The sequence below is a fragment of the Patagioenas fasciata genome, chromosome 2 (genome assembly GCF_037038585.1).
Source record: "Patagioenas fasciata isolate bPatFas1 chromosome 2, bPatFas1.hap1, whole genome shotgun sequence".
NCBI classification, from domain to species: Eukaryota; Metazoa; Chordata; class Aves; order Columbiformes; family Columbidae; genus Patagioenas; species Patagioenas fasciata.
The window spans coordinates 113,153,971-113,181,755 of record NC_092521.1 but is presented as its reverse complement, the minus strand read 5'-3'; the positions used below and the strand labels follow the sequence as shown (position 1 = coordinate 113,181,755).

The 27,785-nt window shown below is 38.2% G+C and overlaps 1 protein-coding gene across 5 annotated transcripts in view; it reads right to left on the bottom strand.

Annotated features, from left to right (window-relative positions):
* The window catches only part of POU6F2 (POU class 6 homeobox 2), a 308,579-nt gene that overhangs the window by 229,574 nt on the left and 51,220 nt on the right, over nucleotides 1-27,785 (bottom strand). For 4 of the 5 annotated variants that reach the window (XM_071804758.1, XM_065832112.2, XM_071804755.1 and 1 more), the window contains exon 2: nucleotides 24,429-24,600. In XM_071804758.1, coding sequence (XP_071660859.1) covers nucleotides 24,429-24,594 — 166 coding nt within the window. In that variant the 5' untranslated portion in view covers nucleotides 24,595-24,600. Of the gene's footprint in view, nucleotides 1-24,428; nucleotides 24,601-25,323; nucleotides 25,554-27,785 lie in introns of those variants that run through there. The other variant, XM_071804756.1, reaches the window with a different exon arrangement.

Below are 27,785 nucleotides of genomic sequence, written 5' to 3'. Positions count from 1 at the left end.
TACTTTCTAAAATTGTAAGCTACTGAGCATAGCGAGTGTTGTGGATGCAAATCAGGCAAGACAAGTGTGCAGCCTATGCAAAAATTTATAACAATTGTAGTTTGCTGTAAAAAAAATTCCATGTCTGTAAAATATGACTGACACATTTTCCTAAGAAATGTTATATTAAGATCTCACTTTATGCTTGCATGGCTTGCAAATTTCAAGGTAAACCACTCTGTAAACAAATCACAACTTAACAAAAATCGGCATTGAATGAGTAGGCAACAACAAAAGGAATATGGTTGCCTTTGAGATGAATGCTTGTAGAACACTGGTTCAAAACAATAATCAGAGTGCTTTCCTGCCAGCCTGTTATGGATATCTACTTCCCCAAAAAGGGTTTAAATATTTCCATCAATCCACTCTCTACAAAAGTCCACATCATTCCCAGCTTGTGGGGATGTTATGTCTGAAACACAGCTTGTTAGGACATGTAGCCCTGCAACTCAGTTTCTTTTTTTTAAAGAGAAACATAAAATACTAGTACAGTATGTTGTGTGCAAAGAGGCTTTATTAGAATAATCTCCCCCTAAAGATGCTTTAAAACTAACCCATCCACTGACCCATGAAGGGTAAATGCTAAATTCTTACAGTCAAATATTCATTGTAACCCTCTGAAAAAGATGGATGAGCTGTGGCTCCTCTTTAAATTACTATGAGATGGATAAGTAGGTACTATCATCTGGAAGGTGATCATCATCACTAGAAGCATCACCTCCCAGCTGTTAAAGATGACTGAATTCTGACAAAGGAGTTTTGTTTACATAGCCATAAAACTGCTATAGCATCTCACTCTCTGTATGTATTTATAACACTGCTCTCATGAGGAGGTGAATTTCAGATGTTGTGAAGGCAGCAAGAGAGTAGACTTTTATTAAACCATCTGTTGTTTTATAAAGCAACATAAGCTAATAATTAATTTACAAACTGCCAAACCTTTAATCTTAAATCAGAAAAGAATTTATTAAAACAGTAACCACAAGGCTTTTCAAAGACCCACTGAAGGCTAAACACAGTGAGTTTCCTTAAGCTGAGCCACTGACAACCATTCTGTAGCATATGGTGCCAGGGCTTGGCCCCAGCAGCACGTGGTTGAACACCTGTAGGTATCAGGCAAGATGAGTGGGAATTTTGGTCTCAGAATCCAGCCCAGAGACTTAAAAGTCTATAAACAGAGTCCTCAAAACACTGGGAGTTTCATGCGAACCTGAAGGAGCTCAGAGACTAATCCTTAGCATATTGTAACTTTGCCATAGGTGCCATCAGTTTATAGAGTATAGAACCCACCAGAACAGAGAACCACAGAGTCCAGTTCTACTGCTTTCATGCTGAGTGGGGAGCTGGTGGACAAAAGCTACCAGCTCTCAGAGTCACAAAATCTTGGGGAAAACTGTTAACCTCTGGTTCTCTCCACCAGCTGATGTCTAGACAGAGATCAGATGCTGCCCTTGAATATGGCTGGAATCAAGAAACACAATCAGCAAGGTCTTCCCTACTCTTTGGAAGTAAAGATACAAAGAAACTCATCCCCTCCTCACCACTGCCATTGCATTGCCTTGTAAGCAGCTCTGAATAGTGCTGAACTACTTGATGGATTTTTACCAAGTCTGTGTGTTACAGCACACACGCTGGGCTGGTTTGGCCCATTACTGCGTTCAGCCTTCCAGGCTGAGAACTGCAGGTGCTTCCTGGACCAACAACAGTAGATACAAAGGATCTTCCTCAGGCACATGAGAAGTATCCCACAAAAAGCACATCTAAATAAAACCTACTCTCAGTCCTGAAGCTGGTCCAAATCTGTCATTTTGGCAGGACTGGTACTGTGGAGTGCACTATTCATACAACGCTCCCCCATCTTGCTGCGTTGAATACTAAGTGGCTTCTAGAGGTTAACACCACCAAATTTCTAACTCCTGTTACCACTGCTTCAACAGGCTGTCCTGATGCCATTGATCACATTGGCCTAGTGAGGTATCTTACATACTAAAAAACCTGAACACAATGCTGGTTTTGATTGGGAACATGGGGACTTATTTTTATTTTGTTTGGGGTTGGTTTGTTTGGGTGTTTTTTTTAAGTTCTGAGACAGATTTAAAGGATACAACTACAGTACTTAAACCTTACAAGTTGACACCTTATTAGAAATATAGACCAAATCATGTTTCTACTGTAGTACACAAAAAATTATCAACACCATTAATGACAGAGAATTGCCTTTAAAGGATGAGTGCATGAGGTCATTAAGTGCTAGACCCAGAATGAAATCCATGGCTGTTTGATAAACTCTAGAACATATCCCCAAAAGACTAAGTTTGTTAACAGCATACGGAAATAAGTGATTGCAATCTACTGAGTCAGAGCAGCCAACTCCCAGACACACCACCTCTCAAGTCCTGCCTGCTCTCTGGGATGCTTGTGATACCTCCCAGAGTCACGCAAAGCAGTTTAACTTGGTTTAATTAGAGAGCTGTCATGTAATACTAGGGGAATTGTTTGTAAAGTATGATAGAGATAATAACAGTAATTAAATCCAATGTAAATTTAACATACACAAAAAACAGGTGAAAACTTTTTCCTATATTCTTGGTCTTTAAGGCCTATGTGTCTAACTATATAAAGTAAAATGATCCTGAATTACGTTCTGAAGCTTTATTTTTTTTAAGCAAGCTTCAAAATGTAGAAATTGAATGTGCTCTAAATGGGAAAAGGATCACATTATTAACATCTAAAATACTAGTGTAAGTCCAGAGTGACTTGGAATAAGGACAGTACCAAGTAAATGCAAAAAAAAAAAAAAAAACCAACAAGTCAAGAAGAATAAATTGTTTTAAAATTCTAAATATTGGTATTTCATAGCATAACCTCAGCTAGTAAGTTTATGGCTGCACTTTCAACCACAAGTCTGTTTTCCTTGGTATCATCTTCTGAGTACCTGGATTTGACCTGCAAGCTGTATAACACACCTTTTGTTTTTTGTTGTGTGGTTTTTTTTTTTTTTTAACATCGTAAACCTGGAGCACACTAAGTGTTTTACCCTTACCATCTCATTTTGTTCTCTCTTCCATATAACCCTTGGGTGTATACGTTATAATAACTCTGTTTCCACTCCTATTACGGTTAGTGCAGCTGTGGGAGTCTAACAGTCAACATTCACGATATCAATAACTACTGCATTCTTAATCAGGAGGAACAAGCCAAAGGAAATAACTAGTTAAGGAGATTAGAAGACAACTGTCTCCATCTTAGTAAATAAAGGCAACTTTTTTTCTCTCATCACAAAGTCTGAAGAGTCATGTAAACACATGCACAAGGAAAAATAGTATGCTCTTCCTTAAAACATAAACATTTGAGTTTAAAGCTGAATTTTGGGCATGTCCTATGAGATCAAATTTAACTTCATGCCAGGAAAATATAATGATTTCCCTTATTCTTCTGTAAACATTGCATGAGATTTACAGTTTAATAAATTTCCCTCATCAGTTTATAGTTTATACCACAGATCTTATTTATTCACAATTGATTAAAATGGGAGGTGTTTCAAAAGTAGTAAAAGGGTAACAGCTCCTAAAGATACATCACTGCTTTAGTCTACATTTCCCACAGTACAGCTCACCATGTCTATAATGTATTTTTTACTCTCTAGTGTTTGCTCAGAGACTCTCAAACACAATATAAATTCCTCTGTCAAACCATACAATTATTTCTACTAATCCATTGAGAATGGCAGAAGCTGAAGCATTTGAACAGAGGCAACCCGGTACAATAATCTAACAGCTCATTCCAGCAGGTGCAGGAAGTGTTATGTAAATTCCAACTAACTCTTTCTTTATGCATGAGCACCTCACATTAATATTCCTCAGACATAAAATTCATTCCTTTGACAGTCACCACTAACTCGCCACAGCCAGTTATCACCAGAGTAGTATCAACCTGCACGTGCTACAAATGGAACATGTTTTCCTAACTACTTTAGTTAAAAGGACAATAGCCATAAAAGATGACCTGGGTTTAATTCACAGGAGAAATAATCAGAAGTAGCAGCGTGGTGTTCCACAGCCACCATGAGCAGAAATCCTTGGAGAGTTGGTCCTGCATTTGAAAGCTGTATATTAAAAACTTTCTTCCAAGATAAGCTTGAAAGGCCTTCCACAAAAACTCCAAAGACTAGGAGGACTCAAAGAGTATGAAGATGATCATTAAATTTTGGGAGTGAAAGTGTTTTTTCTATCCACAGTTCATTCTTATTTTAATTGAAAATAAGCATTAGAAAGTTTTGCCAGAGTAAAAACCTGTTAATTACAGAACCGAGGAAGTCTTCAATTTTATCTGTAAGACCTATTGGTTACACAAGGTCTTAATACAGGCAGTGCAATCAGTGTTCACAGACTCATAAGGCTGAGGAAGGAGGGTCTGAGAAGGCAGCTTTCCTCACTGCTTGAGGTTGTGGGGGGAAAAAACCCTTCCACACATCAAACTTCATAGAATCAATCAGAATGGAGAAGTTCACAGAGCATCTCCCCTTAAGTCTGGGCCACACATGAAAATAGCATCATCCGCTGGTTAGAATAACTTTCACATACACTACTGCCGAGGATCACCGGTCTGAATAGAGCAGCAAGTCCTGCCCCACCAGTGTCTTACCTGCCTGTACTGGATACATTCTGTTATAAGGCTCCTGTTGTGTCTTGCAGACATACAAAGACACTTCAAAATTCAGTTCTGGATAGCAGTGAGAAAACAGTGGTGTCAGAGCCATGAGTGCATCAACAGGCCTTAACGTCTCCAATCTGATGTGTGGGGGCTTCCTCTTACATGCCCTACACATGGGTCAGGGACTCCTGAGCATTTAACCCTTGCTTAAATTGCATTTTAGTTGTGCCTGTGTCCAGTCCCATCTCTGGCCTTGTCTCCTGGATAATCCCTGGATCTACACTGTAGGCAACTTATCTCCTGTGCCAAACTCTTGTTACATATGTCCTAGTTTGTCTCCAGTCCTGTCCTTGGCCCCATTTCCATTTGTTTCTGTCTGAGCTCCCTGGGTAGGCCTTGGACCTGATTTAACATCCCACTGAACACCCACATCAGCAGGGGTCACCCTCCACTTTCTGTTAGGGAACAGCCAGCTTCCAAGGTTCCTGACAGAAGGACATACACTGAGGACAGTCCTGAGAAACATCTCTGGTCCTCCCAAATCAGTCTTACTTCCCTGTCTGCAGCAGAAGACTCCAGCAGAAAGCCTAAAACTCATCTCAATACTGTATTAAGAGTTGTACCCCACTGTTGTACTCCAAACCACCTTCCCAACATCATAGCCATCCCATGCCATTACTCCTTTACAAACACTTCCCTTCATCCATGTGGTTCAAAATATTAGACCATTCATCCACAGCAGAGGCTCTTCTCATCCAACAAACACCCCACAAGTTGGAAAGAACTTCTCATCGACACCTGCACTGGACAGACCATCACCAGCGGAGTCACACCATTGTCTGGGCTAACAAAAGGACTCCTATCACCCATAAAGTCCAATATTGAGGGTCTAAATTGCTGTCTTATTCCCCAAAGATAACAAGTAAGAAAACTACATCTACTGCACTCAGTACTTCCCCAAGCAGCCTCTACCATCCTAGACTCCAATGCAGCTCCTAACGACCAAGCTACTGTTGCAACATATGGGCTTTTTACCCCTTAGTTACGAGAAAGTGCGATTTGCACTGCCTGAGGCATACAAGTTAAATCCAAACTCAGAAATATGTGCTTTGAAAGGGGAAATTGAAGATGAATGAGAAAAAAATGTCCTGTGTTGAGCAGGATACAACATAAAAGTCCATTTGTGAACAAATATCAAAGTGTCTACTGTTAGGACATTTTGAACAATTTTTAATTATCTAAACCTTAGTTTTTATTTCAGCTGTGAATGTAATGTACTGTATTAAACTTCACAGTAGCAAGAGCAAAGGTTTATTAGCTAGTTTACAAAATCTCACAAAACAGGTCAATAAAGAATAGGGAATGTCTGCTAAAACTGTGACATACAGCAATACATGATTATAAAAAATAAATGGGTTTATGGGTTTTATATTGCTGTGCTGCATTTGAGATAAAAACATAATCCCGAAGTAGAAGAGTCTTTCCTGCATTGCACCATGGGTAGATCTGTGTTAAGTAGGCGTAACACATTCCCGCCCTGCCAAGATAGCATTTTACATGCACTGAGTTTAGGTATAAATGACCTTAATGAAAAAGTAGAAATTAGCTCTTGTGTCATAGGAACACAGGGCAGACACACATAATCTTTATTAAATATAAATAAATATGCCTTCTAGCAACAGAAGCTAATTCTACCTTAATCTGGGTAGATGAGTGAACAGGAAAGAGGAGTATTCCCCCACAGGTTTTCATTGGAATCCTCCCCAGTTCCAGTCCTCCCCAAGGAGAAAAGAATCACATCCTAAATAACAGCATGGCTTTAAAGGATGTAAATACTTCTTTATACAACTGTTGTGCTTTACTGGACACAGTCTCCAGATACACCAAATCCTCGTGTGGGTTCCATTCAGCTACCTTGCACCTCTTGTTCTCTAAACCTAGCGTCTGAAAGTGCTGCTTGATGCCCAGATCAGGGCCTGGTACCATGATCACAACGCTTCTCCTAGAGTTATTACTTATTATCACCATCCTAGGCAAGTCTCTAATTTCCCATGACAGTTCATGATATCCATACAGCAAAACTCCTCTCCATCAACTTGGAGGTCAAGTGTCCCCATCACACAGCCTGGAGTAGGAGTTTCCATGAACTGTGAGTAAGCAAACTGAGAGGCAAGTTTTATCAATTCATGTTACTGAGTTTGATTTTATGGCTTAAGATCTTATTTTAAAATTTTAAGCAACGCAGCATGGTATTGCTGTGACAACGAAGTCGAGATATGTTGATGGTGTTTTTTGGTCTCTGTTTCATCTAAAATCCACAAGTATGATTTCAACTAAAATTACATTACAGGAAAATAAGGCATAGTAAACAAGGACAGTGCACATAAGCCACTGTGCTTCTTGCAGCTAAAATACGCAACATTGTCAGCAGCTAATGCGCATCACAGAAGTCTCCTCTCTGGAAAGTTGTAGTCCAGCAAAACGACCAACAAAAAATCATTCCTAAATGACTATTGATTGTTACATTTATAAGTTGTATTTTCCAGCAGGAAGACATGTTTATATACACTCTATCTGAATCCACTGTCATTTGTCACCTCTCATTAAAAAAGCAGATTTGGCTCTTATCTGCACTTGCATGACAATTCTCTCTCAGAAGAGGCTGGGTGGACTAGAAAGACTGGAGAGTTATTTCAGAACTGGTATAACAGCATGTGAATGAGAAAGGCCATGAAGTGTGTTCTCAGTGTCGCAACAAATCTCCCCATATATTCTATGTATTTTACAACATGCTAAGTAGTTAAATCAAATTGTCTTTCTGGAAGACTGACAAATAAGCCAGTCTTTGCTCTTCTGCCTCTATTCACAGTCCTTTGCAATTAAAGGAATAAACAGAACACTACTGAAAACCCCTTCTCCCTACAGCTGACCTGAAAAACTTCTACATTAAAAATGCCACAAATTCCATTATCCCATTATTTTATAACAGCACCTTGGCTTCACTGCAGGTGAGAGAGAGCCAGGCATTCACCTGTCTCCCTCTAATTCATGTTGGAACCAAAAAGACCTTCTGATTAAAAAAATAATAAATAAAAAATAAAATCAAAGAAATAGTTGTAACTGTATTAAGGAGGTTTGCTTTTTTTCTGACCAATTCTAGATGCCATTTCTTAAGCCTTTACTTCCTATAGATAGACTTTTTAAAGCTGTACACAGTGTCACTCGTCTTTGCTGAATTTTAACTGGCTTTACTACAACATATTCTGAACCATTTAGGGGGAGAGGGTGCTTTCTGAAGTCACTTCTGGCTTGCATTACGTACTTGAAACCTGTAGACTATCACATCAAACACATTTAACATTGGCTAACCACCTCCAAAGAAGCACCTTATCCATCTTGAGAAATTGTGATCTTTTTTCACACACAAAAGAGTAGAGATGTAATATTGCCATGTAATTCCAGCATTCACTGAAATAATTCACAATTTGCAAGTACAAGTGAGAGAACAACCTTCAACGGCTGCTGTTGTATTGGATTAATATCAGCACATGGCTTTTCCTACACGCAGAGCTATTAAGTTTCCTCAGCGAAACCAAACAGTTCTGTACCTGTGTTTTCCTGGGATGTATGACTTAAATTACGGTGTCAGAGTCTGGCTTTTAGGGACCAAAGGATGCAATGACAGAGATTTACACTGTTGCTTTTTTACTGTTTGCTACTGTGTGTTCTTCCTGCCTCTGAGAGAAGAGATGGTGAAAATCTTTTTAAGGGAGAGTGAGATACACTTAAGAAATATGGTAATGATTTTTAAAATGCAAAAAACTATTTCATTGCTACAGGTTTCATTATTTACTTAAAGCTTGGTTCAGTAATTTCAACAATTCTACTAGGCCTGAGCAACAGTTTCACTTCAAAAGAAACCCCACAAAAGCATTCATAAAACTGGAGAAGTGCAACTTTCTGTGCATGTGCTTGTCAGGGACTGATATATTGTGTTATCCAGTGTTTGTTTAGCAGAATCTTATCAATGATTTAATGAGCTCTTTGTTAGGCAGGAATTTTCTAACAGGAGATGCCACAGTCAGAGACACAGTTGAAAAACAGTTGAATGGTAACACAGAAAGGTTGAATTGTATCTTCAGAAGCACATTTATGCATGCTTATTCACTTGCACTTATCCATGAAAACAATGCACAGTTAACTCATGTAAACACTAACCCAGAAGCATACAGAATTACTCAAAGTGTCATTGTGCAAGAGCTTAAGTCGGCACTTTATGTAAGTGCAGGCTCCTCCCAGTCCCTTTGTATATTAGTGCAGGCTTTGGGGGAGAGGTGCCTTCATGTACATTGAAAATGCATAACTAGTGTCAAATTTGCTACTCCAGCTTTTTCAGTTTGATTTTGAAATTAACAAAACAGCAGTTTTAAATATTTATGCTTTAGAAGCTCTATACTCCTGCACACCAACTGCAGTCCTCACAACTTCACATGTGAACTTTCTGTCTATCACATGGTGCTCACTCTAAGGCACCAGGTAATTCTTGCCAGAACAGCTTAGAGAGTGGTTCCAAAAGCAACTGGGTGTGCAGCACAGAGCAAATCAACAATTACTTTAGCAAAAGCTGCTACCTATCCTTGTTACTTGTAGAAGGACAGGCAGAAAGACAGAACACATCCATAATGCCTTAAACACAGCAGTTCCTCTATCTTCATTTATGAAAATTCATTTTCATTTCCTGGATCCTACTGTGAATGCTGTCAATTGACTTCACGATAGCTACAGTTTAAATACTTTTTAAACAGAAAACTGTTGCCCTGTGTGGGATGCTTGGTCTGTTCATTGGGATTGAGCATGTGCATCAGCTTCCCTGCATATACCCCTACAAGTTGCAGAGTTAAAGGTGTGAAAGCAGATAGAGAACAATTTACAGACCTTTACCAGTACTTGTTACTGATGCTTGTTTTCTGCACATTCATGCCTGAGGAAAGGGACAACATCCCCAGACACAGGGGAAGAAGCCTCCTAGAGCAACAAGGGAGGGACAGAGTAAGGAAGATACACAAGTTAGGACAGATGTAAGCATAGCCAAATTTATAGTGAGGGCCCTGTAACTTCGCAGTCCCTCTTCTCTCCACTCCCCATGCACTGCACTATTTCAGGACCTGATCTTTAATTAATATAAATGCTGGGGAACAACTTCACCAAGAGTGTGACACACACATAGCAACCAGAGTTGCTATGAGCCTACGCACCTATACTGAAAGAGATGATAACACAACAGGCTTGAGCTGGCCCACAGACCTGGTAAAAACTCAGCAAGTAAATCCTGTCCTATTAGAAATCAAATTCCGTTCAGAACACAAGCTTTGTAGAGAGACCACTTGCACTCTCCAGTGGTACTATGGGTCTTGTACAACTATGTTCATGCTGCCTTTTGGTCATATTTCCCCCCAGCCTTTGCTTCTGCTTAACGTTTTGACATTGAGCATCCTGCAAAGGAAGCATCTCCCTGTCTCCCTACTCAGTCTCAGAGGAAACTGGTTTTCCAGTGGACAGTCTGAAGAGCAGAAGTGGGTGCACAGAGAGTCACGCTGATGTGGAAACAGCCATAAGTCATCTGCCAGAATAATTCAGCAGAAAGAAGCCAAATTTCTGAATATAGATAGACCTTATGAATAAACAAGAAAAGTCTTTCCTATGAGAAAAAAATCCTGTTTATTCTGGACATAACAGTCTGGCAGTTTAAACATCTCCCGCTGTTTAAATGCACACTCACTTCTCCTTGTAAGTTGCCTAGAAATACTGCACACTACTTTGATATATTATATACACAAAGGCATTTACATGTGTAGAAGAGCAAATTCCTTTGAGAAGTCACTCTGCACTGCAGCATAAATACCACACCACTGAGGTGGAAGTTGTTAGCGTATCTTACCAGTAGGTCAGTCAGTGATTCCATCTGTCTTTTTGACAATTTATTCACAGCTTCCCAATTCCCTTGCTGTTTCTTGTCTGGTGAAAATCCTTGGAACGCACCATGATTGCAGGTTAACTTTTCTTCAGTGTTGTGCAAAGGCAAGCCACAGAGCACAGCGTTTTGGGTGTTTTTTCCACAAGACAAAATACACATTCCTTCATGGTCTCTTCCTATCAGAGCTGATAAGTTCCTGATTCAAAATTCAGAGCAGCCCCAGCCAAGCCTATCAACGGTGGCTCTGTTATAAGAGGGGTTAAAAAGCCTCACATCCCATTGCCTCTTCCCATAGCTCCTCATATCCCTTGTTAGCAAAAAGAGCTGTGTATTGCCAAGACAAGAGGTGGCAAGATCCAAATGACATGAAAATAATTCATACCACAGAAGACATCCCTTGAGAAGTTTAATTCATAATATGCAACAGAAATGCCAAAAAAAGCTTGCTGAGGCACCAGTCTTATTTTCTTTCCTGAAAAGCTAGAATGCTGTACAAGCAAAGTGATTTAACATTTTAAATAGATGCAACATCCTCCTCAAGACTCAATTTCACTTAGGCAGTTCAAATCACAACGAGCTAAATTCTGTCCTCACAGATGTGGAAACAAACAGAGCTGTTGCCCTACCCATTTCAGTGAGGATTCTGAGCTCAGCATGCTTAGACAGGCAAGTAGTTTGCTTACTTTAATTCCAGTTCTTGGTCCTCTACAGCACTGTTCTCCAACATTGGATGTGCAAGACAATCCACTGGGGTGCAGGAAGATTTTTATTTTATACTCCAATTAAATTTAAAGGCATTCTTAAAATTGTGTTTATTTCATCTTTATCTCATCCTTTTTAGTATCTGTTTTTGTGTGCACTTTATGATGTACGTATTACTACAATAGCACATATATAAAATATATATAAATATACATATATTTGGGGTGCACACTCAAAAGCTGATGGGGTTCACAGTCAGAAAAGTTTGGTGACCACTGCTCTACAAGTGGTGTTATGGTTTACTCGAGAACATTGTCATGCCACATTATCTTACTAGGATTAATAAAACTGCTTTTCAAATGCTGTCTCTAGTAATTAGCCCCTTCATCATTAACCTAAGCCATATGAAAAGAACAAGCAAAAGAACTGCTTACGTGGACACATCCCCTTCCTTCTTTTATAAACCTCCAAAACACAGAACAATTGTCCCTCAATTCACTGAAAAAGTTATCACGAATAGCATATTAATGCCACATTACCAGTTTGCAGAATGAAAAGTGGAGGGGAAGGACTGGAAATATGTCCTCAGGCAGCATACATTATCACAACTCTGGTTTGCAGAAGAACATACTCCACAACAGCTGCCCATATAAAACTGACTGAGATACAAATAGGGTGAAAACAACCCATGTGTCAAATCAAAGATTTCATGTGACATAATTTAAATATCTTCTCTAGGAAACCCTATTGGTGCATTAGTATTTTAGTCTGTCCTTAGGTATGCCGACATAAGCTGTTGAAAGTATTCCCTTTATATCGATATTATGCTGAATTCAGCCTCTTAGTCCTTACCTAAACAAAACTTCTGAGGATGAAATCACCAGTGAGTGAAACCCTAATGAGCCTGAGTGGGCCAAGATTTTATCTCTGGAGCTCTTGACATCCCCACTCTTAAAGGGGAAAGGGGAGGTGAATGCATTTTAAGGTTATATTAAAACAATGCCTTTTAGAATAGCTAACTGTTTGAAATATTTGAAAAATAGAGTGTGTGTTGTTTTAAGCAAACTCCTTTTTTCTTTTAAAAAAACGTTTTTAATGCTCCAACAGTGTATTACTAAATAAACTGCCAAAACATCTCTGAACTAACATAAATGTGCAATTTTAATGCCTTCTAATCACACAAATCAGCACAAGATTTTTGTACTTGTGCATGACCTTCTTCAAATTATCCCTCCATTTTGGCTGAATCAGAATGAGTGTGGGCTATTTGATAAAAAACACTAAGTGTGTGAAATGAGGGGCCCTCATCGCTTCTGCCAGACTCCTCTTGACAGAATGATGATAGAAGCATCACATCCCTGGGAAAGTAAATGCAAACTGACAAGAGATGAGCCTTTAGATGTTGAATATAATCTTGAATTGTGCTTGAAGTGTCTTATTATCTTGTCTTTTGATGTCTGAAGGGGTGGCTCATTGTTAGAAAAAGGAAAGCCCTTGCACATCTTTGCCATCTTTAAAAATTGTTTGGCCTTTAACAACTGCTTTTCCAACTAATGTCCATTTCTCCTGACAATAAATATGGCAGGTCGTCAGCAAGTGACAAACAATTTACTTTACATGCCAAGCTTTTATGGTTCTTGAGAGCTCATGTGGAAGCATATTTTAAAAAGCAGTAGGAAATTAGCACCATTACAAATGTTAAGATGGCTGCGCGTGTGTAGTTCACTGTGTGGTTATTCATTACCTCTACATTTCTGTTTTAAAGTCCTGTCTTTCCTGCATTCTGACTGCTGTTAAAGTTCTTTATTTATCATTGACTAAAAATAGTCAATGAAAAATAAAGAGCAAGAAGCAATTTTCTTCTGCTCTAAAAAAGCACTATTATAGATACAGTGCATGGGTAATGCATAAAATCATATTTATTAATCATAACAAATCAATAGCAGTAGTGGTATGGCACAGTCTACCTGTATTGCAGACCCTCACAATCACATCACTGTTTTTTCCACCTTCAACCAGCTCGACTTTTTTTTTCTTCAAACTTAAAAGTTTAATGACAAATCAGATCAATATGATTCCTTAGCAACTAAATCACAGGCACACTAGTTTTTCCTGTCACAGCACCAGTTTTGCGAAAGCAGTCAAGTTATTTTTTCAGGTCTCCGTCACTCTGAGAATCCATAAGAATTCTCAAATGGATCATAAACTGTTACAGGGTTCAGGTTATTGTATCATTATAAAAACGTATTGATACAGTACAGATGACAAGACATGCAGCTCTTGTGCTAGTCTATTACAACCATCTGAATACCATAAGAAATATCAGATATAAACAAAATAAAACAGTCAGCAGTAAGCTGTCTTCTAGGGAACCTCATTTTTCTTTTTTTTTTTTTAGACTGTTTTCACCTGGTTTGAAATACACCAGTTATATGAACCCACAGAAAAGAGAATACAAAACCAGAAAAATGAGTTATTAAAAGTAAATAACCAAAAACCTTACCAGAGCCTAGAGGTTAGATTTGGTTTTTTTTAATAATTTCAAGGGACTGATTCTGCTCCTTCAGATAAGTATGAATGTTTTGTTCCTGAGTTTTCAGACAGATATAAAAACACCCACCCTCCCTCCATCTCCCTTCCAGTCCCAGCCCTGAGACCCCTCCTGCTGCTCTAGGAGGATGCACGGTGTTGTAACACACCAAAAGTGCACCAGCCTTTACACCAGACAGGGGTCTGCCACCACATGCAAGCTTGAAATACGGGAAGTGCTATTCAAAACATGCCAGCCATCATTTCACACAAATGAGATAACGGCACTGTGAGAAAGGCTCAGCCCCCAAACTCAATCCCTTTGAGGTTCAGGGTCACAAGCTGGAGTCCTGCAAATCCGAAGTTGCTCATTGACTGGGACATCTCATCTGAGTAAACCTTTGCATCATCTGGTCCCTCTTTTATTCATTGCCTCATAAAAGCAGAGAGAGGTGCAGGGGCTGGGGGAGAGTGAGCAGGGCCAGATGATTGAAAGATTTTTTTTTTTTTTATCAGCAACTGTTATGAGAAGGTTCACTGTGCTGTATCCACATAGTTAAAATAAGGAGACTCTGAAAGCAATGCATCAAATCCCAGCAACACAGCCACACAAGAGTTTCCTTCACACTCTTCATACCAGGGAAAAAAATATCACAACTTAAATGACTTATGCAGATGCTTTTCTTGCTAGGTATTACCATTACATTTATTGTGCTTAAGAGATTAAAGTATATTCAATTAGTAGGAAAAAAAAATTAAAATATTGTCATTTTCCGCTTTCTTCTGGTTGTAAACTTCATTTTTCCTTTGGAGAGATTTGTGACTTGCAATCCCAAATATTTACGATTTCAGGCAAGGAAGCATAAGAAAGGAGGAGAAATATCAAGCCCGTACATTTACAATCACCTTTGAGCTCATATATCTGTCTAATTTCCTTCCTCCATCCTAATCACTAGTCATGTTTCAGTATTTGTTTTAGTAATAAGTACTATTTGTGGTCCTTATATACTTTTGAATGACTAATTTTGCTAATCTGCTCTACCTGTCCCATATGCATTCCTCTAAAAACTTCTCCACCTTTATGGAAGCTTTATGTAGCTTCTGACACAAACACATCACCTCTGCCCACAGTAGGTCCGATGGTGATCCTGCCACAGCTTCTGCCTGTGTCCCCATGGCAAAACAGCGGAGGATGAGTCATGCAGCTTTTGGAGTAGGTACATACACCTGCACGGTGTAACAGAACCGCACAGTAACCTGGGACTGGCTCAACAATTCATCTTTTGTTAAACATGAAGGTAGCATAATTATAGAGTGGTTGCTCTGACCTGTCAGCACGTTTACGCAGCTGATCTTAGCTCCAAAACATGAGAAGCTGTAGAGCAGTGACCATGTTACAGACGTGGAAGCCATGGACTGGCATGCAACTATTGATAGGTCAAATACCTCCCCCCTCAAAATATTTGGTCTTCCTGCATACGTGATGGACGGTCACCTGCAACCTGTCAGAATCTGTCCTCATGTTTATTCAAATCGCTGAGCAAACATGACATGTCTAAACCATGTGAATAAATCCTAATTGTATGCAAAAGAGAACACAAAAACTGCCCCATATTGTATTTGCTTAAGAGATTATAGACTGAATTCAAATGATCTTTCTTCCTCTCCAGTTAATACTGTGCTATCTCAAGAAATAATTACACATACTTAATAGTACAATATATTAAAGTATGCCTTAAGGTATATTTACTGAAAAGCAATTCTGCCTTCTTGATTAAACACAGGTTTTAGATCATCCTCTTCAAAGGGCAAACCCCTCCAAATGCTGAGCTTCAAACAAAGCACAGAAACCTAAAGCAGACCTCAACAGCACAGAGGCAAAACGCACTCGAGCAGACCTGAGCAACATCTGCCTGTGCACAGCTGTATATTCTTCCAGCTGTGCACATGCACCAAGGAGGGTGAGGGAAGGAAGCGGCTCCAAACCTGGCTGTAAGGAAGGAGACGGGTAGAAAGGAAAGGTGGCACTTCTGTTTTCACTGACCTTCCCCTTCACACGCCTCAGTGTTTGCAGTGAAAATGCCAGGCCAGGCTGTGTAAGCTGGGAGAGGACTTGCTTTATCTTCTGCTGGAAGGCAATTGACTGCCTGTTGTTCTTTATTCAACAACTTAAAAACAAGATTTTTAAAAGCAGAACTATGTCAGATGGGAAACTGAGCTAGAAAATGAAAATGGCTTAAGAGAGTCTCTAATGGTCATCAAACCATACAACCTCCACCTGAACTGAAAAGCACAAAGATGTTTTTAAAAGCCAGTATTAATGCACTTCTGTAAACTCCACGCTAGTTTGCAAAGAAGTAATCTAATAATAGATTGCTGTAGCGAATACTGTTGTTAATATAGGAAAATATTTATTTCTTATTTGTGCAACATTCAAATCTTCATCATAACAAGGAACTGGTTTAGGACTCTTAGTTTTATTGCGTTAAAATAGTTTACATCATATTTTACATCATATCATATCACTGGCTGATAATTTACATGTACATAAATATACATGTATTTAACTTATGTAATCACTTTCAAGTAGCATGATTGCTTTGTTTTCTGAAATGTAACATTCTCCTTAAGACAACTTCAAGCTGTTAAGGAATTAAAATGATGGTTTACCTTTCTGAAAAGAAAGGACATCTGATATGACCAAAAAAAAAAAAAACCCAAACCAACCAAACATACAAAAAAGCACACAGAAAAAAAAAACCACACCCCCAAAACCAAAACAAAACACCACCACCACAACAACAAAAAAAACCCCCTCCCATTCTCCCAACGACACTTTTTGCATATTCTAAAATAACAGAAATCCGAACTACTTTTAGGAATAGACAAGCATTAGTTTAGTGTTAAACAAACAATTTTTAGAGTGGCAGGGGTATGCATTGTGCATCGATTTGGCAGATGTAGATGTCCCTGGAATATCTAGAGAATGAACGCAATTTCAGTCTCTCTGAAAACAGCAGGTTTTATTTAGCCAGCCAGGATGAGATACTATTCTTCTCTAGATGACCTCTGCTTTCAAAGTAAAAGGGCTTAGTCCTGCTTCCAAGAGCATCAAAGCAGTATCACAATATAAAGGAGGACATGTCACAATACAAATCTTCCTTTGTTTCATACTGATATTGATTTTGATTTTTATACATTGGAAAAAAAGAGAAAAATGAGACTTTACACTAACAAATATCAAACCCTTTCCATGACAAAATAATGTTCCTGTTGAAACACACAAGTTATGACACATTTAATTTTATTCTACTTTTGCCCCTATTCGGCATTAATTTTCTCATTTAGTTGTCATTTTAACGTAACTTCTACTACTGAGCTCATCAGAAATTATTTTATAACTAACAAAATAATGTTATTTTGGTAGTACTAGTAGTAATCATAAGTAGTCAGAAAAATCAACTGCTAATGGAAGAAACACTAATATACTGAATACACAATTAAACCAAAGTACAAAAAGCCATAAAGCTGATACTCCCATCCTCTGACCATCTCTCCCCCAAAAAAGGGACCACAGATGATGGGCGCAACAGAAGAAACAAGTTAGCAAGGAAAAAGAATTAAAACGAAAAACTCACAAATGTCAGAAAGAACAAAACCTAGGAAGACAACACAACAAGTAAAAACTAAGCACTACAGAGGATATTAAAGAGAAAAATGATCCACAGGAGAATGGCAACTGTTACTATGAGCTTCCTACAGCTACCTCTGCCTTTGGATATTTTTAAAAAATTTATTAACCTGACAGCAGGAAACTTTATACAGGATTGCCCCCTGACAGGGTGCCAGCTTGGTATAAGCACTCGCTGTCTCTTTGTTTAGCATAAGGAAATCAAGAGAGGTGTTAAGTGGTGCCATGTGCACACTTGGGCAAATCCAGCTTCGCGTCCATCTGCCTCACCTGCACATTTCCACAGAGAACTTGCCTAATCATGTGAAGTCCAATAGAAACATCCAATTCTCTTTCTCTTTTCTGTGTTTGCTTCCTTTTTAATGTGCAAGTGTCTGATCTATTATTAATCTCAAAACACAAACCGGCAAGGATCTCAATCAAAGAAAGTAACAGTTCTTTCACAAATTACCTGTTTACTGTCTAGTAGCTGGCAAGTCCCCTTTGAAACAGCCAGCCACTTCTGTTGCTCTTAAGTTTGTTGTTATTTTTATAACTTCAAAAACAGAGAGAAGAAAGATTAACTAATTAAAAACAAACTATTTGTCATTCAGTCACTACCAATTACCTACTAGGATTTTATTCTTTTTTTCTTCCCTCTCTAATGTTAGTCATTCTGTATATAAATACAGAAAAATCAGGCTTCAAGCCTCATTTAAGAAACATATAACGTACACTTAGCTCAAGAAAAAATTGGCAAAGTAGTAATTTGACAATAAACAGAATTATCTTAAAAAAATCCCACACATTTAACTTTCTCTGTACCCAAATCAGCTTCTGTTGTTTGTTTGCTTTTTTGAAATAGGCTGTCTTTGTCACAATTCAGGCACATCAATAAGAAATTTATTTCCATACAAGCAAGGGAATTTAAGTGGGGCTGCAATATTTGCCCTTCATCAGCCCAGTAGTGCTTTCATTGAAGGCTGAAGGAGTTAAAACTCCAGCCTCTTCAGAGTTAGAATATACCTGCCAGCATCAGAACCACCACTGCCTGAGCTACCTGCAATACCGAGGCACAGCAGGAACGCTGAGCTAAGGATGGATTTTTTTTTTTCCCCTCTTACCATTGCATAATCCTTTCTGTTTAAATGCTCATAACATCTTTTAGGCTTTAATTTACTCTCCATTCAAAAGTGCATCCCTCTCTGACTTCAGTCACAACTGCAAGTGATCAGACAACATTTTTCAGAGTAATGCTTAACTGTTCGCAAACACCTATTTTAAAGTGTTGATGTCAAATACATCGTTCAAAAATAACCTTCAATTGCACAGCCATATTTTCAGACTCTTTGAAAACTTATTTGTTAATTCAGAGAGAAACCACTACATTTTAGAAAAATATATTTACAAGCCTATATAACGACCTGGTTCTGTAAACATGCCATCTATTCCTCATTGACAGAGTCTTTATAATGAATTAAAGATCCTATAAACCACAGATTACTTGCTTTAATAAAGGTACCACACATTCAAGTACTACCAGGACCGGTCCCATGGCCCTTATGGATGGCATGGATACTGATAGTGTCTCAGAACAAAGCACCCACTATGTGGATATTACTGAATACAATTAGGTGAGGAGACAGGAATATATAAAGGCTTAAATGTTTGCTGTATCTAAAAGATGGCTCTGATTTTAATATGGAAATGATTTGGGCCTTGAACTTGCCCATCACAACAGAAATATTCACTAGATCTTTAAAATGCAGCAAGAGCAAACACCACACATTGCTACCTTTCACTAAAATTACCAAACCTTAAAGTGTTCCTAAAGAACCAAAACACTGAGAATCATCCTTAAATACACCAATAAAAAGAAAGCTCTTAGTCTGAATGCCTTCCCCCCCCCCCCCCCCCCCCAGGCTAGATATGCTGTTAATGACAATAATGTGAGCTTCCTCACAGCAACCTGGCAATGACCTCTGCACTGACCTGCGGAGACCACTGTCTCAAGAGGTAAAAGACAATTTAGTCCTTTATCCTTTGTAACTGAAATTACTTCAGTGCCATAAATTCTAATCAAGGCAACTCCGTTCTTTTTTTTAAAAAAAGGATAACAAATGTTTTCTTAAAGAGCAATACAAGGCATCTACTAGCAAAACACAAGCAGCAACACATCGCTGTTCAGCTACAGCATGTACATGTATGCTTATAGAGAAAGATGCATGCAGTGCTGAAACTTGGGTAACAATATGGGAAAGGAAAACAAAACACCAAAGCCAATGCAGTGGTTTGAAAGCAAACCCTTGTATAAACAAGTGTGTGCAGTAATTTATCTCACATATCCCCAAGTCCATATTTCAAGCATACATAGCATTACCAAAAAAAAAAAAGCAAAAAAACTGGTAGTGAACCAAATGAAACCACAGTTTTCAGATCCAGCACAGGAAACTTAAGATTTAATTTTACTGGAGCAGAACCTTGTGAGCAGACAAAAAAAAAAAAAAAGCAGTCATTTTTTTGCTGTCCTGCAATTATTAAATAGGAAACACTTGCGCTCCACAATTACAGGCTTGGTCTTGCACTCACTATATAGTTACAGCTTTATTTCTATAAGTTTAATGTGTAGAACTACAGGCTCCATCTTAAAGAGCAACTTTTTATAACACAATAAAATTACCTTAATATGCAAGTGCACACCTGGCTTTCTTTTTACAATCATCTAATTATGCCACAAATTACCTTCAATTAAGAACAAATTAAGGACTGATCTAACCCTAGGAAAGCAAGCCTCAGTCCACAACATCTTCTAGTGCTCAGGCCAGCCACTTCTTCCCTGGGTTTTTCGCTGTACAGATAATTTTACACTCAATATACATCCCTGGTATCTATACCAACTTTTGAATATCAGCAGCTATAGTATCGCATAGTAAGAAAAAAAAAAACCTCTCATGTTTAGCTAAGATTTTTTCAGGCCAGTACTCCATAACGTATTCCAAACTTGTTTAAAGACACTGTATAAAATGGGAACTAGGGTTAATTAACTAAGGATCAAATCCCAATGCATCTATTCAAGTGAAGCTACTACTTAGCATTAACAAAGCTCTCCCTAGTAAGAGCCAAAGCATTTGGCCTGGGTTACTGTTTTGAAGCATACTGCAGAGCAAGACAAGTTGAGCTGAAAATGACATCGCCAGGAATGTCAGCGGCCAGACTCAGTTTCTCAATCACATTGTATGATTAAAATGGAAGATACCGCTTCACAGGTATTTTAAAGAGTAAACAACATGCTACAAGATGTTTTGCAAAGCAACTTCACCTCATACTGCTCAACAAAACTGGGATTTCTGTAACTGAAACACAGTAGCTGTGCTAACTCCACGCTTCAAAACCGTACTGCTGAGCTACTGCATTTCAGGATAGAGTCTCTTTAACAACATTTTGCACTTCAGAAAGTGTTTTCACCATGTTTTCAACTCCCTTCTTGTTTCACATGGTTTCAGTACCAAGTCTTTTCCACGCAGGTATGCAGTTTCCAAGAAGTCCACTAGTATAAATACACAAGTAGAGGATTACAGATGCAAACCCTCAGACTGCAGGACACCCTCTTCTTCACAAAAACAAAATAAAAATCACAAAAAAACCCCAACCATTAGCACCACGAGAAAGCAAGCATGCAAACAACAAGCAGACACAACCCCTCTAAATCAGAGCTGCTCCCGTTATCACTCACAGGTACCAACTGCACCGCAGTAACAAAGTGCATTATCCCAGTCACCTGTGCGCCAGTTTCAGGTGGGAGCTATTTCAGATCATCAGAAACTTAGCCCAGCTCACGCTGCTATTTCTGAGACCCAAGTTGCTTCAGCATTCACCTGCTGTGTCACTGATTGCAAAGCACCCATAAGAGAAACAAAAGTTTACTGCATATCTTACTAACTCTAAAATAAGTACAATTAATGGTACTCCTGCCCTTCCTCACCTGCAGCAGGGACTGTTGTTTAAGAGTTGCCATTTTTATGATTAATTGTGCTGATACCAAAACAAAAAATAAATACCCAGTGTTTCTAAGGTATTCAGTGAAATGCCAAAACAAGGAAGTTTGAGGAAAAGGAGAAGGATTTTTAGGAAAATGTACAGGTAAGCAATACAAGTCCTTGCAGAAATAAACCTGTCCATCAAAAGAAGCTAAGCAGAACGTGCCCGGCAAGAAAGAAGAAAGCTTTTCACATCTAATCATTCAACTCTGTTCATCTACATGAAAATAAGTCTTGTGAAATATTGCTAACATCAACAAAACACTCAAATGCTGGTCATTCATTCCAACTAAATCAGTACACGATTTTCACAAATTTAAAAAAAAAAAAAAAAAAAGGAAAGCAGCAGTGTAGAAAAACTTTGTTCTCTATGGACCTGTCTCCTCCCCTTGACTTTCTAAAATGCTCCTCCTTCTCCTGCTTAACAGATTCTGGGCAAATTTTCACACAGCATGTATTAAATGTTATATTGTAAAAAGAAAATTCTCTCTGATCGTAAGAAAGAAAATTGGAGGAGAAAACCTACAATCTCTATACATCACATGTCAAAAAAAGTTCACAAATAATGTAATTTCAGAGACTGCAAATAAAGGCCTAAAGTATGCATTCCTAACACGCTATTCATAACATTAAACAAAGAAACAGCTATAGAATAACGCTCCATGTTTATGTATCAAGGCTTTAAACAAAACTACACTTATGTTCACTGCAAATCTATCTTAAGGGATGCATCCATGACATAAAGGCTAATCATCTTTATTTTAAGTATTTTTTCCTCAGTTTGATCCTGAAATGTACTGAAATTGTCTTTTATGTTCTCAAAGTTACCAAAATTCACTGAAAAGGGCAGCTGCTAAAAGATCCTTGGCATCTGTCACGATTGTAACAGAACCTCAAAAAACAGTACATAAGTTCATAGGAAGGCAGTTGAACTATTTCACCTACTTTCGTTTACTTGGGAACATCTTTTTAGCAGTATGAGAATGAGGCTGGCAAACATCTTCACTCCCCAATAGAAACAGCACAATATATTAATTTGTAGCTTTTTCATTAGTGCTTTTAGGGCCATAAATTATATTTGCAGTTCAGAAGGAGACACAGTGCTGTTGCACATAATTTTGATATCCCATACGGCAACTCTAATGGAAGTGTCTGTGAATATTTCACTATCACTACAGAGCATCCAAATGACAATGGCTCAAAAGATATCCTGCCTTTTATTGTGACACTTGCCTGATATAAAACCAGACATTTCAGTACCCACAAATTAAAAGTCTGTTTTTTGTTTCGTACATGCCTTGCTATATTTAATAGATACATCCTAAACATTTGAGCAAATAAAATATATAAACAGAACTGAAGATATTTATACTACTCCAGACAACTAATAGCCCTGTGAATTATAGACATTACAATAATTATTTTCTGGATGAAATGGGCTAAAACAATTATTATATGCTTTTTGAACATTCAAACTGCTAATGGAAATTATGCTTTCCATGGAAACAAAGATCACTAAAGGGGTGCTTAAAAATGGATGTGATATTCAGTAACGGTCATTACTGTAATCCAGAAATTAAATTTTAGGATTTTTAAATTGTTATTATTTTCCCATATCTGTAGTGAAGTTGTTTAGTAAAACATTTTGTGCTGTATCTTCTAGTCAAGAGTAAAGAATATTTTTAAATAAAATTGCATGTATTCTTTTGTTTAAAAAAAAATCTTGCAGCCCTTACTGTAGCTAGAATACTGAAATCTGAACACTACTATAGATTTCCTTGCAGATTACAAAATCAAAACTTGAATCTTAGAAAATGGGCTCTCACCTTCTCTCCCTTAGAGGTTCACTCCCTTTAAACAAGATCTTTTTCCCTTCAACTTCCACCTTTGCAATCATGTAAAATAAGGAAATGCTCCATTTCTATTAAGGTTTGTCTCAAGTCACAAATGGAGATAATTAAAAGGAACTCCTTTAGGAAAGCAATCCTTCTAAACCCAAAATACCACTATGTACCATATAGCGCTGCTCCAGCTCAAACATCTATCAACATCTATCACTCAAGCGCGCGCCTCAACAACTCTGCTCCCTTTTCTGATTAGAGATCAGAGTTGCTTGAGTTGGTTTACAGGGTGTCATCCGTTTGAATGACAGATGTCTGTGTTGGAGTGTCACTCTTGATGCTTTTGTTTTGATTGTGAAAAGTTACACTTATCTGCCACAACTTCGACTATTTACAAATAAATAAAATCAAAATATAATTTCTCTTTACACAGGCTTTTTTACGAGAAATATGTAATTTCTAATTTAAATTCCAAAAACACTAGCTCCACGTGCAGTACCCTTGGTAGCCTTTGTTTATTCAGTACAGAATGTTTTCTATGGGAATGTTTCACCTCTCTTCAGCCAGCTTTGCCATATAAAATGATAACTTTTCAGTTTAATCCTGCATTAGAAAAAACAGTAGCATGAGACACATCAGCATCTGATAAGATAAATGTTAATGAACTACTCTGAGAAAATGATGCCCCCTTTTTTCTTACATTAGAGACCACGAATCTAAAGAAAACATAAAACATCTGCAACTTGCATAAAATAACTTCATTGTTGACAAAAGTTTTCAGGACTGACACTGTCGTTCAGGTAACCAGTTGCAGTGGGAGCAGAGGGCTGTACACACGCTCCAAGCTACTCCTTCGTACTTACAAGAAAACTGAGCAAACCAAAAAAAAAAAAAAAAAGAGAGAGAAAAAAGAACGGCGGGGGGGGAGATTGCTCTTCCGGACAACATGGTAGCAGTGAAATGAAATACCTAGACAGACTTACCGAAGAGCTTGCTGGGAGTGTCCTCGCTGTCATTTGATTCCACAGGCGCAAGCAAGGGCTCATTCAGCTCGTTGTCTGAAGTAGCTGCCTTGTCCTCACCTCTCAACTCTGCATTCATTTCACTCCGCAGTGACAGCAAGGGCTTACTGACTTGTCCAGCTATCATTGGATCCTAGGATGGGGGGGGAAAAAAGGAGTGAGGGGAAAAAAAAAAAAGTGGCAGCTTTGGTGTGCGTATAGTCTCTCTTCCACTCCCTCTCTCTCTCTCACACACATACACACACACTCTCTCTCTCTCTCTCTTATCTCTGGCTGCTCCTGCTGTTATTGCTGGCTGCAGTCAAGTGAAGAGCTATTACAGATCCAATGAGTTTTCCATTACTCCCCACCCTATTAAAGCTCAACTAGCATGTGAGACATTCAGGATGCTTTGGAGAAAAACTTCTATGAAAGCAACATAACCAGCACAGCTTTAATTGTGGGATGTGCTCTTTTTTTTCTGGTGTGTGTGTGTGTGTGTGTGTATGTTTTTACACCTCACCCTGTCCTTAACGTACTAAGAAAAGAAATTCCTGTATGCTCCAACGCCACGGAAGAGGAGCGCCCTGCAAGTGCTCCGTAGTGATTTAAAGAGGCATCCTCAGCTGTACAACATTAACAAAATCAAATACACAGTTTCTAGCATTCCGGCATTTCTATGAAAATACACATCAACAAATAGCCATTTCATTACATACACTCAGAGATACAGATTTCTTCTAACCCTGTCTCTGGGATACTATGCTCCAAAAGTCCATAAAAACACACACAAACACACATTTTTCTTTCGAAAATAAAATTAAAAAATCCCCACAGAAGCCATTTTTAAAAATATAAAATTAGGGAAGATACTTACACAAACAGTTTGCAATTATTCTTGTGTTTGTGACATTATATCCCCCGTAAAACATTACACATATATATCTAATTTTTTTCTTGATGATTTGGATCTGTTTTATCTTCTGCTCATTGAGGACATTTGGGGGTCGAGCATTATTTCCAAGCATACTCTAATATTCCATTTGCAAACTAATAGACATAATATCATGACAGCACAGAAACCAGAGTAAAAAGAGTAAAAAAAAAAGAAAAAAGAAAAAAACTTTAAAAAAGGAAAGGAAGGAGCAAGTGACCTTGTTGCGCTCTCTGGCAGCTATTTATTGCAAAGTTCATGCCTAAATGGTTCTTATGCAGAGAACAGGTGACCAGCGAGCAAGTAGGTTGGTTAGCATGTTCCCTCTGCCCCGTCCTCACATTGGTCGATGTTTGCCTATGGGTTTTTTAATGTATTCGTGTCTGAAAAGTGAATTTGATATGACACATGATAATCTATGAAAATGTTAATCAATACAAATAGTTTAAGCTGTCATCAAATGCACTTCTTTAGTCAATACTCATATCGCTGAAAACAATGTCACTGTCACCAGGGCTTAATTTGCACAGCACTTAAATATTGGACTCTGTGCATCAATGCACTCCTCTTCAAATACTGTAGGTAAACACATTTTCTCCCTATTTAAGGCTGAAGCACTCAGCACGCATTTAGCTGAGCCGAATCCTCCCTTTTGAATACCTTGATAGGTCCACTGGAGGGCAAAATTAATACTTAATTGAATCTCACAGTCATCAAAATAATCAATACTTTTTTATTATTTATTCTTTACAGTCTGTTGACTGTTTCAAACCTCTGAGGGAATGGTGGAAAGGATTCATGGCTTTGAAACACTGTCATTTAACAAGGTAATTTTCAGTGGGGCATTAGGGGTTGTGAAACATATAATAAAACAAAAATGGTGGCTTATAATAGGAAGAAAGAAAAGAATTATATTTCTGCCATCTAACAAAACAGGATAAATAAAAAAAAGCAAGTGCGAGAGGGAGAAAGGAGGGGGGAGAAGGAGAGAAAGACTGGCTTTTGAAGGGTTTTATCATATCAAGAGCAGAGCTGAGCTTTCATAATGCTGACATTTCTCATCCTGACAATCCTAAACAAGTGGAAAGGATGAGATCGCAGATATCATCTTTCATCACATTCCCCAGCTTAAGAACCAACATGACAGCTTCTCTCCCCTTTACACTGTTAATTACTAAATAAAATACTGCTCTCTGTCAGCATTAGATTATTGCAGATAGCAACCACAAACATTACTCCATTGTTTTGGTTTGCATTTTTTTTTAAGCCATTCATACCTACCTTGAACTCCTCAGAAAATAAATTAGGCTTGTGTCTACATATTGTAAATATGTGAAACATAATCAATTTAATCAATGTGGTCAATCCATGTTATCGTCAGGCTAAATTGCTGGTGATTTATTAACATTTCATTTACTGTATTTATTAGCCAGCAACAATCTGAACATTTCTTAGATGTTTCTAGGGAGGAAACAGAAGTTAACAGATTTCTCTTGCAGACGCTGTAAAAAAAAAAACCCTCTGACTTGTTTGGCCTCATATTCATATTGCATTATAGACAGCCATTTATCAAGGCAAAAATTGTTTGTTTGCTTTCATACACTAAATAATTTATTTTAGCAGACTTTGCAGCTAAAGGTCACTGTGAACACAAAGAGCATTGTTTCAAAGTCTGGGCTGCTGCCCTTGAATTTCAGATGTTCAAAACTAACATCAAGAGTTGTTCGTAACAAGTGTGAATCGGGACAAAATTTGACCCTTCACATCAAAGTATTTGGGGGAGAGAACTAAACCCGTCCGCAGAGCTACCCTGCTAATCTGAGGACTAACAGCAATTTAACAGAGGATGCTGAATCAGTAGGATTCTGCATTAAAGTCTCAGCTGCCAAATTTTGAAGTTGAATATATAAAAAACCGGAGAAAGAATAATGTAGGAAGTGTGACAGCCCTGGGAGAAACCTCAGCCCTCAGATGTCAGTGAATTCCCAGCAACTTCATTTGGGCCAGGATTTTACCTGTTATGTACATCAATAATTTGGCTTCACCTGGAGTATTTTGTTCATTTCTGGTCAGCCCATCTAAGAAAGATACATCAGAAAGAGATGTGCAGTAAGAATGATAAAGAGATCGAAAGGACTGGGAAGGTTTACAGAAAAACACAAATAAGAATGAGCATGACCAAAGTACACAAAATAATAAATGGCAGGGAGAAAACATAGAGCAGGAACTATTCACCCCACTTCACCCGAGGAGAAAAGGGGCCTCCACTAAAATGGCAAAGTTGTACATGTAGTCATAATAAAATATACTTTTCCAAAGAATAAGAAGTGAAAACCTGTGGAACTCATTGCTTCAAGGTATCACAGAGACTTGCACTGCAGTAAGCATCAGAGTTGCTTGTGTGG